General features: G+C 42.3%; 1 protein-coding gene across 1 annotated transcript in view; it reads right to left on the bottom strand.

Annotated features, from left to right (window-relative positions):
• The window catches only part of PCNX2 (pecanex 2), a 159314-nt gene that overhangs the window by 142286 nt on the left and 3110 nt on the right, over positions 1-13918 (bottom strand). Inside the window, exons 2-5 of the mRNA XM_064445706.1 lie at positions 10419-10624; positions 7697-7814; positions 5396-5432; positions 3226-4515 (exon numbers count right to left, since the gene is read on the bottom strand). Coding sequence (XP_064301776.1) covers positions 3226-4515; positions 5396-5432; positions 7697-7814; positions 10419-10624 — 1651 coding nt within the window. The remainder of the gene's footprint in view (positions 1-3225; positions 4516-5395; positions 5433-7696; positions 7815-10418; positions 10625-13918) is intronic.

Below are 13918 nucleotides of genomic sequence, written 5' to 3' on the forward strand. Positions count from 1 at the left end.
CAATCTGTTTGATTCGACCCTCCTTTTGTTGCATGTTGCTGCACAGGGAGGCAACCCTGCACCTGACCCCCTGCACCCCCAGGAGCTGGCGGGGCTCTCTGGGCTCAGCAGGGGATCAGCTGAGCAGGCTGCTCAGCACATGTCTTAGGAAACCAGGGAGCGTGGACTAGAGCCAGCCAGCCAGGCTGATAAACTCGATAGAGCAGGGCAGAAACTGCTCTGCAGAACAGTCTGAGAAGGCAGGAGAGATGGGTAAGATAGACCAGAAGAGAGTCACCAGGCCTAGGAGGAGCAACATTTTACCCGGGAATGGTGAGGAGGGTAAGTACAGGAGAAGTGAATGATATCTGTGGGAAGGCAACAGCTTTGCACAGAATACACTGAATCGTATAGGTTGGAACAGACCTTTAAGATCATCAAGTCCAGCTGCAAACCTAACGCTGCCAGTTCACCACTAAACCACGTCCCTACGCACCACATCCAAATATCTTTTAAATGCCTCCGGGGATGGCGACTCCCCCACCTCTCTGGGCACCCTGTGCCAGTGCCTGACCACTCTTTCAGTGAAGGTATTTTTCCTAATATCCAACCTAAACCTCCCCTGCCACTACTTGAGTCCACTTCCTCCTTTCATCCTACCACTTTTTACTTGGGAGACCAACCCCCACCTCGCTACAACCTCCTTTCAGGTAGTTGTAGAGAGCGATAAGGGCTCCCCTCAGCCTCCTCCAGGCTAAACACCCCCAGCTCCCTCAACCTCTCCTCAAAAGACCTGCTCTCCGGACCCTTCCCCAGCTCCGTTGCCCTTCTCTGGACATGCTCCAGCACCTCAATGTCCCTCTTGTAGTGAGGGGCCCAAAACTGAACCCAGGATTCGAGGTGGGGCCTCACCAGCGCTGAGCACAGGAGCCCCATCCCTGCCCTGCTCCTGCTGGCCACACCAGTGCTGACACAAGCCCAGGGGCTGGTGGCCTTCTTTAGGCAAGCTCAAGAGAGTGGAAAAGGCTAGAAAAGTAAGTGTGGATTGCTAGGACAAACAGAGGGAAAGACGAGAGAGAAGCAGCATGAAGAGGAAGGCAAATATGGAAGGGCATGGAGTAACTAAACTGAGAAGGAATGAACAGGGGAAGAGAAGGCACAGAAACATAAAGTGGAAGAAAAAAGAACACAAGTAAAAGATGGAATGAGATATGGGTCCAATGTAATTGGTAGGACAGATAAGAGGAAAGAGTTAGGAAAGGCAGAGTGAAAGGTAAACAGAATCTAAAGGTAGATGACACATCGAGAAAATAAAACTATCTACTTAGGTTTTTTTAAACATGATAAAAATATTAATTTCACATTTGTTTTTAAAAGAGCTGAAAAACTTTGAAATCTGCTGTGCATTTTTCATGTAATGGAAGGTTCTTGGGGGAACGAGCTGGGGGAGCAGAGGCTCCCTAGAGCCTGTCTACAGGCAGGGTGACCATTGTAAACCAGGAGCGGCAAGCTGTTCTGCTGAGCGCCATTAAGTTTCTTACTCTCCTGGTTTCGGCTGGGATAGAGTTAATTTTCTTCACAGTAGCTAGTATGGGGCAATGTTTTGGATTTGTGCTGACAACAGTGTTGGTAACACAGGGAGGTTTTAGTTGTTGCTAAGTAGTGCTTAGACTAGTCAAGGGCATTGTCAGCTCCCCATGCTCTGCTGGGTGCACAAGGAGCTGGGAGGGGACACAGCTGGGACAGCTGACCCCAACTGACCCCAGGATGTCCCACACCATACGGCATCATACTCAGCATGTAAAGCTGGGGAAGAAGAAGGAAGGGGGGGAAGTTTGGAGTGATGGTGTTTGTCTTCCCAAGTAACCGTCACCCGTGATGGAACCCTGCTCTCCTGGGGCTGAGCTGGCTGAGCACCTGCCTGCCCACGGGGAGGAGTGGATGAATTCCTTGGTTTGCTTTGCTTCTGCGCGCAGCTTTTGCTTTACCTGTTAAACTGTCTTTATATCAATCCATGAGTTTTCTCACTTTTACTCTTCTGATTCTCTCCCCCATCCCAGCAGGGGGGGAGCGAGCGAGGGGCTGCGTGGGGCTTGGTTGCTGACTGAGGCTAAGCCACAACACTTACCTTCCTTGCAAAATAGGTATTGAGACTGCATACTCTTAGGCTGTCTTATTCTAGGACCTAATGTAAACCAAACATTTTGGAGGAGGGGAAGATACAGGTTGTCTTATTTCATTTTGGCCCAGATCTTCTAAACCGATTGCACCGATCACTTGGCAAGTACCCTGAGATTGTACCTGCCTTCACTGCACCGTATCTTGCATTCTCACAGAACAGTCCTGCTAGTTTTGCCTAGAGAGCTGCTGAAGAAACCACAAACAGTATTCCTTCCTAACAGAATGTGGTCACAGAGTTAGGTGACAGCAATGAGAATGCTGATTAAAACCAGGTATTTCTGTATAAGAGCTATAAATTGGATTGCATATAGGATTCAAAGTTAGCTAACTGAGGTTGTTTTTGTTTTAAATAAAAGCCCTTTTGATTAAATGGGAACTTGCATGGCAAGATACCATTTTTCATTAAAACACTGGGGGCTTTCATTGAAAACGACCACCAAACTTTCCTCCTTAAAACCCAAATATTTTAGTTGTAAGCAACTAAAAATCAGAACTCTTACCTATTGAGAACAAATACTTTTTTCTTTTTTTTAATTATAAACCAACCCACAACTGTGCAGGAAGTGTAGGAATATGTGCGTGTGTGCACACACACGTTAGCTAAAAGTTGAACCACCACCAGTGACAATTCCAGCTTTCCACATACAGGCACACACAGACAATTCTTCAGCACGCACCTGGTACGATGGGCAAGGGCAGGTGTAATGCTACAGCTATACACATTTTTGTAAGATATTTTTGGTATTCTAACGATCCAGGCCTGCCACATGAATGCTATTCTAGTACAGAACACTAGATACATATCAGACACCTACTGAGATTAGCATTAGGTTTTACAAAGGAAAGTCTTTAAGAAAATAAAAATATTCAAAGAACTGCAGCTGACTATCACACTTTCACTAAATCACCTTGTCCCACCAAGCTTAGCCCTTCCCTGGCCCTATTAGCAAAACCAGTTCTCCTCTGGGAATTTGCCCTACTGGAGATCTCAGGCTAAGTTGCTATAAATAATGTAACTAGTCACAGTTTCCTTATTCCAAAAGAGTTGTAAACCATACATCATACCTCCAACAAGCCCATTTTCCTTTGTTGTCTCCATTTTGACAGTGGATTGATTAGATGCCTTCATCTTTGAGGTATTAATGGATTCCAGGAGGGAGACAAACTCTAGAAAGTTAGATTCATTGGGCACCTGTCCTTCTTTAGCTTCTAGATCTGATTTTGAAGTTGGTAAGGTCTTTTCTTTGTCAGATACCTCCATGAAATTCTTACTTAAAAGCACATCTGTCCCGCTGTCAACACTCAGCACCCGCATGTGCCTCTTCTCATGAGCAGTTCTACACGACTGCGGGTCTAGGTTCTGCACGTCTTCCTTAGAAGTTAAATTCACGGTCTGCATATTTTCAGAAGCATTCTCCCGATCTGGATCTGAACAAGTGTTCATTTCTAAAGGAGTATTTGCTGGGTTGCTGTGTTCCTTCACTGCATCGCCCGATTCATAGCCAGAGCACTGGTTGGACGACAGCTCTGCCTGTAAGATTTCTGGAGTTCTTTCGCTTTCACTAGCTTCTGGACAAGCCTTACCTTTACTGTCATCAGACAAGTCAAAAGTGATGACGGGGATTCTGAGCTGTTCATTAGTCTGCTGACTTGGCCAACCTGCTGTAACTATGCCAGACTCGAGGGCTGAGCTTGTTCTCTCAGTTCCCAGAGCCTTCGGGTGAACAGAGCCCGCTAGGTCACTGAGGGTAGTGTTTGGTGTAGTACTCATTGTGATGACAATTTTAATGGGCTCACACAGCTGGTCTCCAGGAAGAGAGTTGTCCACAACTGCAACAGCAGTCTCACTGTCCGAGCAATCAAGGTCCTCATGGGTATTACCAGCATTGCAAGAACTTTCCATGTGCTCAGGATCTTTGGTTGCAATGGCATTGCACTGTGGGCAGTTACTGGCGAAGCCTGTCTGTGGTGATCCATCTGGCAATTTCTCTCTTTTGTAGCTTTTAGGATTACTCAAATGGTCTGAAATAACTGAATTTTCACTGTCCCATGGCTCTGAAGAAACTCCAGTCCTTAAAATATCACCTTGTGATGAAGAAATATTGGAGAAGTTTTTAGCGACATCTCTGTCCAGAAGAATATCTTGGGACCCATGCTCTCCATATGGCTGTCTGTTCCCTCCTCTTTCATTTATTGCATTACCAGAAAGTGTTTCCGCAGCAGCTAGTTTTGTCACTGTTGCTGATGTGGGGGCACCTGAAGCAGAGGCTGTAGAAACAGGTAATATATCTGCTTTGATACAGGGTGAGGTAGATGAAACTGGTGGTACAGCCTGGTCTTCTAACACCATAACACCTAATAAAAAACATAAGGAAGTTAGGTCTCACAAATATGAACACTGTGCATTACAGAAGTATGATCGTTAGCTAGCAAAATCTGATCCAGAGCAGAGCAAAGGAAGCACAGATGATGTAGCAGTTTAGAACAGTTCCTAAGCAAGGATCTTCTTTGTCAGCTGCATGTGAAATACTATGAAAGCAAGCTGAAATCATTCCAGGTCAAGAGAGGTGTAGCAGCATGTCTATTTAATTTAAATAGTCAAAATAGCTCAAGAAACAGCTAATATCAAAACTAAAACGTTTTACAGAATTATCCCCACTTAGAAAGACATGAAAGAAAGAATAAGCCAGTGTGGCAGAAGTTTGTTAGATCACTTTGTGCAATTCCTACATGGTCCCATAGGATATGGCAGTCAACAGAAAGATAAACTGAAATATACCAAGACATCTCAAGCACTGGAACTGTAGACAAAGCAAGGTGTGCTGGAGCATATGCTACTGAGCTAAAGGTCAACAATGGCAACAGGAGTCTACAGTCAGAAGACATTTAAGGGCTTTAAGATGGGATCTGAGTGCTGGCTTCCTTGTTTAATGCTTTCCAGAAGCACAGAGCTTCCCAAGAATGTGGGTAGAAGGCTCTTTCAGCTCCACGTGTCAAAATGGAGAGAGCTACTTGCATTCTCACCAACGGGCTGCATCCCAAACAGCTTGGCTGACAGCTGAGAAAGCTTAGTCTGTTAGAATTCCCTTGAGATTTTGTTCTCTCGGGCTTTTCCATGCAGCTCCTAACATGAGGCACAACAGAACCTGCCATGGGGTCCTCTATGCCTTTTTTTTTTTGTGGCAAGCAATGATTAAACAAAGGTTTAAAGGCTTTATAAATCCCTTTAAGATACCTCTGAGATCTTCAATAGTTTCCCGTGTTGGCAGCTCCTAAAAATAAAAAGAAACACAAAATTAGCATGGGTGTCCATTAAATTCTGTTGGGAAACACATCTATCAATGCAATAGCTATCTAATCAAAGGCTAATTACAGCATTGATAAGTTGCTTAACATCACTGAAATTTGGACATGTACCTTGCACAAAATGTAAGGGGTAGGTGAGGGAGATGGTATTAGAACAGTAGAACAGTCATGCTCCAAGTTGCATCATTGCAATTGTGTGTGGTGTTTGGGGAGGAGAAAAAAAATCTAAGATTTTTTTTAAAAAAAAAAACCTACCATTTTGCAGTGCCTAATCCAGATTTTTTTAATCATTAAGAAATAGAATGTGTTCATCTGTTCCACATTTCCAAAGTACTAAAACAAAAAGTTTGGTCTCCAGTACTTGGTAACAATTTCTCAATGGAAAACCAGGGGACAGAGCCACTAAGTTATCATAGAAGCTTTGGAGGTCATTTAGTCCAAATCCCCTCCACCATACACACACACTCAAAGCCGGTACAGTTAGAGCAGGTTGCTCAGGGCCATCTCCAGCAGAGCTTTGAATATCTCCAAAGATGGAGATTTCACAACCTCTACTGACAACCTCTTCCAGTATTTGACCACCCTCTTGGTAGGGGACAGGGAAAACCAACCAAGAAAACACAAAACCCCCCCAAAAACATACAAAAACCTTTTAATCCAATTGATCTAACTGTAGTTTTCCATGGCTGCAAATTGCAGCCACTGTCGCTAATCCTGTCACCAGGCATCTCTGAGAAGGGTGTGCTCAGTCTTCTCTATATCTTTCCACAGGAAGCTGAAGACAGCAGTGAGCTCTTCTAGTCTTATGAGAGATTTTAGCCTTACAAAGGCTAAAACGACCCATCTCCATCCTCATACATCATGTACCTCAATCCCCTCGGTGGCCTCTGCTGGATTCTCATCAGCAGGTCAGTGTCTGTGGGAACTCACTGGGGAGCTCAAAACTAAACACAGTACTCCAGAGGAATACTTCAAGAGTCCGAATTCAACAACTTAAGTGCATAACTAGAAAAAAGTTACTGGGAAAAATGAACGTGGCTCTCTTCTGGCTGACAGGCACCAAAAACAAGAGAAAATAATAATAATCTGAAATTTCATGGTGGTCTCCTGGCAGTAAGAACAGGACACTAGGTCTGACAAGACCCAACCTACGTATTTCAAGTGGGAGACATGGACAAGATCCCAAGAAGAAATAGGTTTGCAGAATGGGCAAATACCAGAATACTGGGGACTAGGACAGAAACAAGGTGGAAAATATTTTACCTCATAAAATAAAACTATTAATGTCTGTGAATCATACAGATGCTACAAAAAGGTAAAAACACTCCAGGAAATGAGGAAATAGTTCTGATTCAGACCAGGATTTGAACAGTTTGCAGTAAAGAGGGACATGGGGTAGGGGTAGAGGATATGCAGACAGAATGAAGTATCAAATAGCTACTTATTCAGAGATCACTAACCATCCTCTGCACTGACTGAGGCAGGAGTCCTGTAGAAAAGATAGCATGGGATCACATAATTAAAGATTTTATCACAGTATACATGGGGAGTAGCTGAAGATTACACAGACAGCATTCATTCTGTTTCTGAATTTTTGGACACCGAACTCTTCAACCTTCTCATGGGTGTTTCCTATTTTTCTTTAATAATAACAACACTTACATATATTTCCTGCATCATTTCACATGCTACTGATATAGAAAGCATGGCCAATGGCATGGACTGCATATACATGTATCTTTAACCTCATGTAGAGATCCCCTAGATTTAAATAATGTTTTTATGCTTTCTTTAAATATTCAAGAAATGCTTATAAAACGAGCCTAACACATAAGTCTAATTACACAAAAAACAATTATTAATGCTCCGCAGCGGGTCCCTTCTGAGGCAATGAGAGGCTGCTCTGATTGCGTTAGCCTCTCCCTTCTCTCAAAGCAACCATGAAAACTAGTTGCTCTTGATTTACAAAGGCCATTTGGTATCTGTAGAGCAGACAGACCCCTCCTAAGAAGTGCAGAATTATGCATCCTAGCTGCAGCTTTGCAAACCCAAACCTTTAGGACAAGGCTGACCAACAGCAGCGGAATACTTAGTAGATCCACGGAACAATCCTTCCTCCTCAGGACAGACCTACGCTTCAAGTGATCAGTACCTGGCAATGCGAAACTCTGCGTGGTAAGCTGTGGAGTGCACAAAGTGAAGACGTTACTACAGAAAGCCGCATACTAACCATTGCTCCAGGTGAGTTCTGCGAGTGCAGAGCCTGTACCCTTGAACTGTCATGAATTGTTTGGGTAGAGTCATTTTGGTTGGTCTCACCGATGACACCGTTATCCCTAGTGTTATTGCTGAAAAGGAAGCAAACGAAAAATAAAGCAATGCTTCTCACCACAGAGAATTGCAGTGAGTTCTGGGAAGAAGCTGAGGAATAACAACAGAATAGGAAAAAACAGCAGAGCACAATGAAGTGACAGCACATTTTTGCCCCTCCAATACTAAAAGCACAGGGCTGAAAAAAACTGTAACCCCGTTTGGCACCTCCTCCCTCTCCAAAACAACTTGCTAAAATTAGATAAATAAAAATCCCTCAGTATAAAATTATTATGGTGTCTTAGAAAGTAGAGCCTTGCTATGAGAAATACAATGCCACCTCTTCAAACTCCCTATGTGTATATAATGTCATTTAGTCTGCCTGACAGGCACACGGATTTATTGGCACAAAAGGCTGTTTGGGGCTTCTCGTTAGACATACAGTCAAACGGTACTCCTTTCACAATTTTTGGTTTTTATGTCCTTTGAGTGTACCCTCGTGTACCTACTGCTTACCTAACTGCCTGTTTATTTACAAACTTCCCATCAAACAGCTATTTGAAATGCAATACATAATGTGTATTAGTATAATCATTAGATCACAAAATAAAGGTGCTCCTCTGGTTTTAGCCAAGGCAAACATATATCCATTACTGATTTCATATGTTATAGGCAACTTGTTGATTGCTTCCTTTGTGAATGCATTCAACTACCCACTAACTCTTTTGACACATATATTCTACTAGCTTTTCCATGGATATAAGCAACTATTTTTGGACAAGGTTCTCTTTCTTGGGTATAATACAACAAAAATTCTGTTGGAACAGCAAAGCTCAACTCTACAGTGAAATGTCAAAAAGCGTGTGTTTGAACTTCTGTTTGTGAGGTGGGTTTTTTTCCCCAACAAACTTATTTTTAAAAACCTACAACTGTACATAAGCTATAAAATTATTTACCTGGGGGTCTCAGTCACCTTTCCAAAATTTTTTTTTTTTTTTGTGGTTAGTTGGCTTCAAAAACTTGATCAACCAACCTGCCAACTACCAGGGCCTGTTTAAAAACTTCTGTCAACCACCTAGTCCAATACTAAGTTCTTTATTTTCTGACCAAGTACTAAATAATGGACTTTTGTGCTTAGGACCTCCTAGGAGGAACAGTTATGCGATTCAACACACAAATTTTAAGTGATTCTACCTCTACTTCTCAGCCAAAATAAAGACAGGATAACAGAAGCTTGTGTTCATATCATTAGCCGGTGAACAGGAAAACACTGAGGTTCTGTTTAAATTTCAACCAGCCTAGAACAACTGATGAGCCTCTTAAATTACTGTATCAGACACCTGTAAATAGGAAATAGCTTTGTGAGCTGGCAAGAACTAAAGAGGAATGGAGCCTGAAAGGCATCACCCAATCTAAAATAAAAACCTTTTATCATTAGTGACACATAAGAAGCATTTCTCAGAAGAGTCTCGATGCAGGCAGACCTTGACACTCCCAGCAATGTCACCACCAGGAGCGTAGCACAGACCTGCACACGTAAAGACACAGAAGAGCAGTAGCACAGAGGTACAGAAACAATTGCGATGCTACTTTGCTTGCACAGAGTTAGCAATAGGGACTGCAAATGCACCACAAAAATACCCAAATTAGGTTTTTTATACAGAACTCACTGTTGAAGCTTGGCTGGTAGCTGTAACAAACCTCCTCAGTTTAAGCTTTGTCTGGACATTTCTGTGCTGCCTTCACTACTAGATGTGCCTTGTTTCAGCATTTTTCACATCTGTCCTAAAACTTAGGAACACTGGAAGCTGCTTGCCAGCTTCATTTGTATGACTCAAGCTTGAAAAACCAGCAAGAGAGCTCTCCGTTTGCTCTGAAAAGTTTACAGTGGAATATTCTACATGTACACAAATCTGGAAAAAGTCAGTACTACTCTTTAGCCCAATACTATTTTTACCTTTAATACCATCTCAACCTGGAAGCAGCCTTAGTGACTTTGAGCGTTTATTTGCAGCAAAGACATTGTACTTGGCTTCTCTACTGAGAAGCTGCAAATACCTTCCAGATGCCCCTGAGAAACAAAAGCAGTTCTAGCCTTTCCTCATGAATAGGACCACAGAAGCATCATAGGCAGTCACAATAAAACACAAGGGGGAAAAGCAACTTATGCATCTAGGTTTGATCTAACAGAGAAGTTACTACAGAAACACAAAAGCAACACGTTCTCAGGCTTCCAAAGCTCTGATATTAAAGCATTTTCTTTGCCAACAGTTGCAGACCAGTTCCCCTCCTCTTCCCAGCAGGAAGATGAAAGAGCAAGCATTTAAGTCTTCCCCAGAAAACTTCTCCCAGGTTTTCCCCAGGATCTTTTAGCACCTCCCAGACAGGTCTCTTCCCACTGCCTTCATCATACCCAGCTGCTGCCCCACCCTCGGAATCAGGCACAGCTCTGCCTGCTTCACCACAAGCAGCATGCTGAAGCCACTGACAATAAAAGCACTAAGCAGGTTTTTTAAACTGTCACTCCTCACACAACTGTAAGGAGTTTTCCTACAGTCAACAGATATTTCTGCTATGCAGGACCACGGTGCAAACTCAGCCGTTTTACAGACTGTACCAGCAATACGCAATGAAAACCATACCTACGATTTGAGGGCTGAACTGTGTTTCCTTTTGTGACCTCTGTATCTTTGCATTGCCTTCCATTTTTTCTTGAGATCTTTTGTTGAGTTACTTCGCCTTTATCAAACATAAGGTGCAGACGGTAACTGATCACCTTTATTACTGTGAAGAACACTGTCACCAAGCTGCAGTACACAAAAACTGTAACTGCATTGGCTGGAAAAGCCTACAGAAAGAAAAAATAAAGATATAATCATAACAGTTTATGTTGAGAATATGCTAGTAAAATTTTTAAAGTAATTTTCTAACTCTTTATTCCTTATGCTCTATTATTTGTACCTCTACTGAGTTTTGCAACCACAAGTAATGTATCTTGATACAGTACACTTGGGTTCTGCTCACAAAAAAAGTCTAAGGATTTGTTCAAATTTCAAACCATTTTACAAGATTTACTTTTTTTTATATATATATTATTTTCTTAACAAAAATCAGTAAAATCTCACAATTGACAAACACTGTAAATCCTCTTTAAATACTGCATTCCCAGGATATCGCAGCTGCAGCCTTTCCTAAATTACGAACCTATGACAATACAGACACAAAATGAAACATTAGTTACCTACAAACAGGAAACCCCTTTTGAAAAATTCTGTCATCTTACCCTGCTTCTCAGTTACGATTTAACAGTACAACGCTGTAGTTTGATCTCCTTTTTCCAACACTTCACAACATGTTCCCAAGTCTCTTTACCACTGACGAATTCTAAATAATTAATCAGGACTAGTCAAAACAAATTAATAAAATGCGTTTGGAGAGGCGGCCTCTTTGAATTCTTTTTCTAAAATTCATAATTGTTAATTTGCAGCTGTCTGTGATCTGTTTGCTGATCTGTGATGAGCACCACATTTCTTAGTCATTAAAATTAATTACAGTTCGACTATAGTCTGTAAAGTTCTTTCACAGACATGACATACTAACAACATTTTTATATGTAAATACTTCCTTACAGTAAAGGGCAAATCACAGCAATGGACAGTTGCCATAATTGAAGGGCCAAAGCCTTTAACATTATAGTCACGGAACGCCCTTACGTATTGTTGTCACGCAGTTGCAGTCTCACAATGAGTTTAATCTCTTCAGGTTTTTGTTTTTTAAACAGAGCATCACTATATTCCTGCACACTTGTAGCAAGGAGAGAGAAAGAGAAGAAAAAGGAAGATTTTCAATGCTCAGGACTTGCTAAAAGCCTACTGAAGTTAATTTTTAAGAATAGTCTTTACTTCAGGCCTAAATCTATCATTTTAAGTATCAGCATTGCAGGTCAAGGAGCATTTGGATGGAAAAGATTAATTTTTTTTTCAGATTCGTAGATGAACCGCACTGACCACACAGGTGAAGGGAAGGGAACAAGGAACACTTCATCTCTGAAACAAGTCACCGTGTTTATCTTGATGTTGAATCATTTCTGTGTTATTTCAAGCAAGCAGGTTGCTATTCTGCTGCTGCTGCTTCTGGCTTAGTGAGACTTCATACCTTCAAGATGTTCACGCGAAAGTTTTCAGGCACATCCTTTTTTATGACTATTCTGATTCATATACAAAGAATCTATTGCACAAAAGTAGAGAAGCTATTTAGCATCTAGGTACTACCAATGATCTCTCATAAGATAGACGTTACTTTCTACAAGTTGAGGCTTCATCTGTTACGAGTACTTTGTGGTACTGTGTATATACTGACACTAAGCATACCCTTCAGTTACGTAGCGAATCCAAGCCAGAAAGAGGATCAGTTTGCAAAGCCATGCTCTCAGGTTATAAGGTTTGGTGGATAAGGTTGAAGAATTTGTGGTTTTATGACTAATGTATTTGCAAAACACAAGTTAAAAATGGCTTGATTTCACAAAGAACGATAGCCAATTATCTGTAATGATCTGTTTAAAAGAGAGATTTGTTCACTTTCCAAGGAATCTCTTCAATTATACACTAAAAAGCACAGGCCGACCACTCATTATTAAACAACAGCTCAGAATGAGCCAGTTGAAAAGAAGTGCTCTACAGGTGACTTACATAAAGCTTAATAAATATCATATAAATAATGTCAAGAGGACACAACAAAAACAGACTTCCAGCAGTGCAGTCTATGCACACACAGAGCACACTACAAGAGAGAAGCAAAGGAAGCTCCTAGATTTCTAAGTGGAAAAGAGGGCCAGCTTTAGCAAATGCCGAGCGTTGCATGTCCTCATCCCTGCCTTGTGACCAGACCTACGGCAGCTGCGCCCTGAGCCGGCCTGTGGTCTCCCTGCCCATCTGCCCAAGATCACAGTACTTCCCCCCCACTTATGTGCCCTGCATGCTCACAATCCCAAGCCTGCCTATGTAGAATAAGGCCAGTGCATCCTTAATATTCTTAATCTTGGGGCAAGCTAAGTAGTACAAGCAGCATCTTGCTCCCTGCCCACAGGAGGACTTAGAAGAAAGATGAAGCTGAGAACAGAAAGTCCTTGATTTTCTGAATCAGGCCTTTGCACAAGGGTACAAGTGTCATATGACTGCAGTTGGTGTTCCCAGGTACCGGTAGGTGAAAGCTATCAAAACTTCTTGAGCTAAGGAGGAATTAAGTTATAGACCACTGAGGAATTATATGACAGATTCACTTTTGATATGCTATAGTTATAATTAGCCTGGTCTCCTATGGAAACGAGGTTTTATAATCACACCATGTGCCTGCGTATTCATCATCTCTCTCCATCCCCTCTGCTGAATAACTTCCTAATTCTTTGGCTACTTTCAACTAACTTTGAGAGAATACACCCCACTGGGACAAGGTCACAGCAGAACACCTCCTGCATTAATGAGAGGAACCCACACAGCTCTCTGACCTTTTGAATGCTGCCCCAGTGACAGGAAAAGCTTCAATTGAGCTGACATCTTATTAGAAGCTAGAAGAAACAAACCATCCACAAATACAAATTCATAAGAAAGCAAGCTTCATGGCATCCCACAGGTTTCTGTGGAAGCTGTAGCTCTAGCTGTCTTTGCTCTTGCTCGAACAAAAACTCTACCATAATGCACTTTTTGTTTTCCAGTAGCTTCTGTTGTTATACCCCACACCAGAACAGCGTGGGGTCACAGGCAGAAATGCAGGCTCGCATGCTCCAAACGTAGCCTGACTTACTAGTGCAAATGCAACAGAGTTGACCTGCCCACACAGGGAGGGCCTTTGCTTGGGGCTTCTGCTGGCCCTGAGATCACTCCCAGAGAAATGGATGGATTCTTCTTCACATGTCTACTAACGTTATTTGAGTGGCACAAAGGCAAAGGTGACTGAGGTATAGGCTTCCTAACACAAAGGTACGTGACCTTTGAACAAAATACCACACCTTGTAAACTGGACTGACTCATTAAAGTTGATTAGACCCAAATATATCCTACCTGATGCTTGAGCACCTCAGCATCTGAAGCAAGACTGTGCTACACCTGGGCCAGAGGTGTGCTAGAGACACAAGTGAGGGAACTAC

This window comes from Phalacrocorax carbo, chromosome 3 (assembly GCF_963921805.1).
Source record: "Phalacrocorax carbo chromosome 3, bPhaCar2.1, whole genome shotgun sequence".
NCBI classification, from domain to species: Eukaryota; Metazoa; Chordata; class Aves; order Suliformes; family Phalacrocoracidae; genus Phalacrocorax; species Phalacrocorax carbo.